Below are 4,208 nucleotides of genomic sequence, written 5' to 3'. Positions count from 1 at the left end.
TAATTAGATTCGGTAGAAAGTATCTTCAATTAGATTCGGTAGAAAGTATCTTCAATACTTGCTCCACCTGTTTGGAAAGCTACCCATGTAATTAGAATTGAGTGTAATTACACTGTTTGGCATGTTTGTCAAGCCAAGTAATTACATTCTTAAAAGGGAATTGAGTGTAATTGGAGGGGTGTAATTACACTCTCCAATTCTCAAGGGGGGTTGAGAATTGGGTGTAATTACACCCTGTAATTACATGCCTAAATTTTCAGATATCTTTTTTCGGTCATTATTTCATCTGGAAAACAAAAGGACATATCATCTCTTTCCACCAAGCAGCAACGCTGCTCTTCACTTCAACCTCCAGGTAAGATCTTTTCTTTCCCCTTTTTTATTTCATATATTAAATTTCTTGATAGCTAATTTATGTATCTAATCTTTGTATTTTCTCCTACATGTTCCTGAAAAATAGAATACAAGAACTAAAATTTTCTCTAATTTCTGATAATAATATAAGAAATAATTTTTTAAAATATTAAAATTTATTTACCTAAGCCTAGTCTCAAGTAGATTATTATTTGATAAAAATATGTTGATGAGATATCTCAGTACGACCTATGTACATTCTTTTTCTTTTTTTTCTTTTAGCATAGGTATGCTGTACAAACATTCTTTAGCTCTAAAATTAGCAAGATCCTCATTGTTCTTATGATGCTATATGACGTTGGATGATATTAGGGGAAAACTTGATTTAATTTTAATTGACTACAATGAGGTGAGCTTTTGGTTGAATGGCATTCTTTGTATTTTAAATTATTAGCTTCTAGACAGTGAGTCTTGATGGTGCAAATGTCAAATAGGTTAAGCTAGAGTACAAAAGGGGAACTTGTTTAAATATTGTCTGTATTTGAGCAATGGGTAACAAATAAATTAGGTAACTTTCCTTTATAATTTCATTTATGTAGGATGACAATTAGCCACCCACCTAAGGCTGGAAAACCATACACCAAATGGAGTGAAGTTCAAGACGAACATTTCATTTATTTTATTGCTGAACAAGTTAAGTTGGGAAGAACGCAACAAGGAGGATTAACGACCGAAGGATGGGATGGTGTAGAAAGAGAAATGAATAAGCTATACGGGGACAAGTTAGATAAGACTAAAATGAAAAATAGGATGAGGACCTTGAAGAAAACATATGCTACTATGAAGAGAATGATACAACATAGTGGATTTGGGTGGAATGAGGAAACTCGAAAAGTTGATGCTGAAGATGATGTCTGGGAGAAGTACCTTGCAGTGAGTCATATATTCTTTTTTTTTTTTTCAAAAGATGAGTTTGAATTTAAGTTATTCTTTTTTCTGATTTAAGACTATTGATTATATAATAGGCTCACCCAAAAGATGCTCAATATAGAACGAAGAAGCTGCCAGATTATAGTACTTTGGCTTTGATTTTTTGAGATACCGTTGCTGATGGTAGGAATGTGTGTGAAATTAATGATGCTGAGGATTTTCAAAATGAGTTTTCCGATGATGATATAACTGCTGAAAAAGTTACTAAACCTGCTTCTAAAGATGTACAATTTGTGGACAATGACAATGGATGTTTTGATCAGAATATAAACTTTACGAGTAATGAAGTAACTCAATCATCTAGTCAAGATAAGAGAGCAGGAAAACGACGTTTAGCTGAGCAACCAACTTTGACATCACGTCCAAAAAGAATTAGAAACTCTATTGGAAGCAGCTTGGCTAAATCTGTTGATAGATGGACATCAATAGCTGAGGAACAAATAAGGATACAACATGAACCAAAAAACACGTCTGCGGAGAAATTAATGCCTTTGATATTGGAACTAGGCTTGTGTGATGAATGGAATATACAAATTATTGACCTCCTAACAAATGAGAGAAATGCTGAAGTCTTTGCTGCTATGGCTCCAGAACTTCGGAAGAAATAGGCCATGAGCAAACTTGCTTTATTTGAGTGATGTCGTTAAAAGCATGTTTGTTGTTTGAGCAATGTTATGGGCTAGTATCTTGTTCTCTTTTGGATTATATATTCCTAGAGTTTTGCTGGAAACTTATCATATGTTTTGTTGAAGTTTGACATGAAAATATTATGTTATCTCTTTTTTGTTTTGAATTTCTGCTACATTTTGTTCCAAGTTGACATTATAAGAGTATTATGCTTTTTCTTATGCCATTACAGTTGGAAAATTAATTCTTTTCTATGTCAAATAGGATGGCAAATGAAGATCAATTCATGATGTTTCTTGCAAAATGTGTACTTTTAGTTAGCATTATTGGAAAATATTTAGGTGTTGGACCAAAAGAAAGAGTGCACGTCAATTTTAACTGGAGCAGATTTTATTAAAGATTTGACTGAAAGACATCCTTGTGGATGCTATGACCTACTACGTATGAGTGTTGGATGTTTCTTACAACTTGTAGATGAGATGAAAATAAGAGGTCTATTAACTGATTCAAGAACCCTTAGAGTTGAGGAACAGTTGGCTATATTTCTATTTACGTTAGCTCATAATGAGAGGAATAGAGTTGTGCAAAATCGTTTTCAACATTCAGGAGAAATAATTAGTCGGTATTTTAACAAGTGCTTGAAAGCTTGTCTACATTTAGGAAAACAGTATGTCAAGCAGGCAGGAAGAAGTATCCCGCAAGAAATATCCTCTAATCCACTTTTCTATCCTTGGTTCAAGGTTAGTTTTTAGCATTACATTTTACTTTTACTAACTAAAAGTTATTAATTGTTCTGTCCTATATCTTAAAATCATTGTAAGCTTTTTGAAGGATTGTATTGGAGTTATAGATGGAACTCACATTCCTGCATTAATTCCCGTGGAAGAGCAACCAAGATATAGAAATCGTAAAGGAGTTCTTTCTCAAAATGTCCTTGTTGTGGTAGATTTTGATATGAACTTTCAATACGTGCTTGCTGGTTGGGAAGGCTCTGCTTCAGATTCTAGAGTTTGAAGAAATGCTGTTTGGGAGAGATCAGAAAATAAGTTGAAAATTCAAAATGGTAATTTAGCGTTAATTCAGACATCCATTATTTATTTATTTACATTTCTAAAATATTTAAGTTGGTGCCTATAATTTTGTAGGAAGATGTTACATAGTTGATGCAGGCTATGCAAATACAAAGGGATTTCTATCACCTTATCGTGGTGTACGATATCATTTAAGAGAATGGAGCCAAACACAAGCACCACAAAATGCTCGTGAACTCTTTAACTTGAGACATTCAAAGCTTCGAAATGTCGTGGAGAGGACATTTGCTGTTTTGAAAAAAAAGATTCCCTATATTAACGACTCCTCCTCCATATTCCATCAAAAAACAAGGTTGGATTGTGTATCATGTTGTATACTTCATAATTTCATTCGTAAGTGGAACTGGGACGATTCATATTTTGAAGAACACGTGGAAGAGGAAATAGAAGATTCCCACAATTTGGATGATATTGATTCAGATTCAGATGAAGAAGAACTTGGACGAGGACCAACAGATGTTGACAAACAATATATGTGCAATCTAAGAGATGGGATAGCTCAACAGATATGGAATGCTAGAGAAATAAGGTAGAATAGAATATGTTGAAAGGGACAGAGTAGGTCATTGTCACTTGAAGTAAGGGTATAGCCACCAATCTATTTTGTAAAATAGGTAGATGTAAGAGGTTGGCCAGAAAGAAATTTAGAATTGGAAACTAATTAGTGCTTGAAGGTAGAGTAATTAAAGGCTGCAAGGTTTATCAGTGCAAAACTTCATTATATATCCTTTTCTCTGATGTTGGTAACTCAGATATTAGTCTATCATAATTGAATATTGGGAACTTGGGGTTAGCTTGTTGTGAATCTTGCTGTAATTTTCTCTTCTTCCTTCTTTTTTGTTTTTTGTTGGTAAAAGTCACTCTATATGGTTTGTGTGAATCACCTTGTTTTTCATGGACTTGAACTTTTACTCTTCATGGTCGCGTCACTTTTGCTGATAAAAGTTACTGGTGCATAAGTATCGTGATATTAATAGAAGGGTGGATTTGCAGTGAAATGGAAGTGGATTTCCATCTCTGTTTAGAAGTATCTTTACAGGTTTAAGTCATCTAAGAAGTGTCCAACAAGCGGTTCGTTGACTTCATTACTGTAAAGTTTCTATTCATTTTGTAATAGATATTGTCAACCCAATGTTGTGGCATTTT

General features: G+C 33.7%; 2 protein-coding genes across 2 annotated transcripts; both read left to right on the top strand.

Moving 5' to 3' along the window:
* The first annotated feature begins 758 nt into the window (after positions 1-758).
* On the top strand, positions 759-1,952 carry LOC132628349 (uncharacterized). Its single transcript, XM_060344134.1, has 3 exons — positions 759-763; positions 954-1,277; positions 1,472-1,952. Exons 1-3 carry the CDS (start codon positions 759-761, stop codon positions 1,950-1,952), a joined length of 810 nt encoding a protein of 269 aa, XP_060200117.1.
* Positions 1,953-2,414: 462 nt separating this feature from the next.
* LOC132628348 (uncharacterized) lies at positions 2,415-3,595 on the top strand. Its single transcript, XM_060344133.1, has 3 exons — positions 2,415-2,711; positions 2,803-2,950; positions 3,117-3,595. The coding sequence occupies exons 1-3, from the start codon at positions 2,415-2,417 to the stop codon at positions 3,593-3,595; spliced, it is 924 nt and encodes a 307-aa protein (XP_060200116.1).
* Positions 3,596-4,208: the final 613 nt, after the last annotated feature.

Source organism: Lycium barbarum, chromosome 2 (assembly GCF_019175385.1).
Source record: "Lycium barbarum isolate Lr01 chromosome 2, ASM1917538v2, whole genome shotgun sequence".
NCBI classification, from domain to species: Eukaryota; Viridiplantae; Streptophyta; class Magnoliopsida; order Solanales; family Solanaceae; genus Lycium; species Lycium barbarum.
Note: the sequence above shows the minus strand (reverse complement) of the source record. Positions and strands in the feature narration are given on the sequence as shown.

Coding starts and splice junctions, on each gene's coding strand:
- LOC132628349 (XM_060344134.1), top strand. Junction 1,278..1,471: donor GAAGATGATGTCTGGGAGAA/GTACCTTGCAGT, acceptor TGCTGATGGTAG/GAATGTGTGTGAAATTAATG.
- LOC132628348 (XM_060344133.1), top strand. CDS start 2,415: ATGAGTGTTGGATGTTTCTTACAACTTGTAGATGAGATGAAAATAAGA. Junction 2,712..2,802: donor TTTTCTATCCTTGGTTCAAG/GTTAGTTTTTAG, acceptor AGCTTTTTGAAG/GATTGTATTGGAGTTATAGA. Junction 2,951..3,116: donor CTTTCAATACGTGCTTGCTG/GTTGGGAAGGCT, acceptor ATAATTTTGTAG/GAAGATGTTACATAGTTGAT.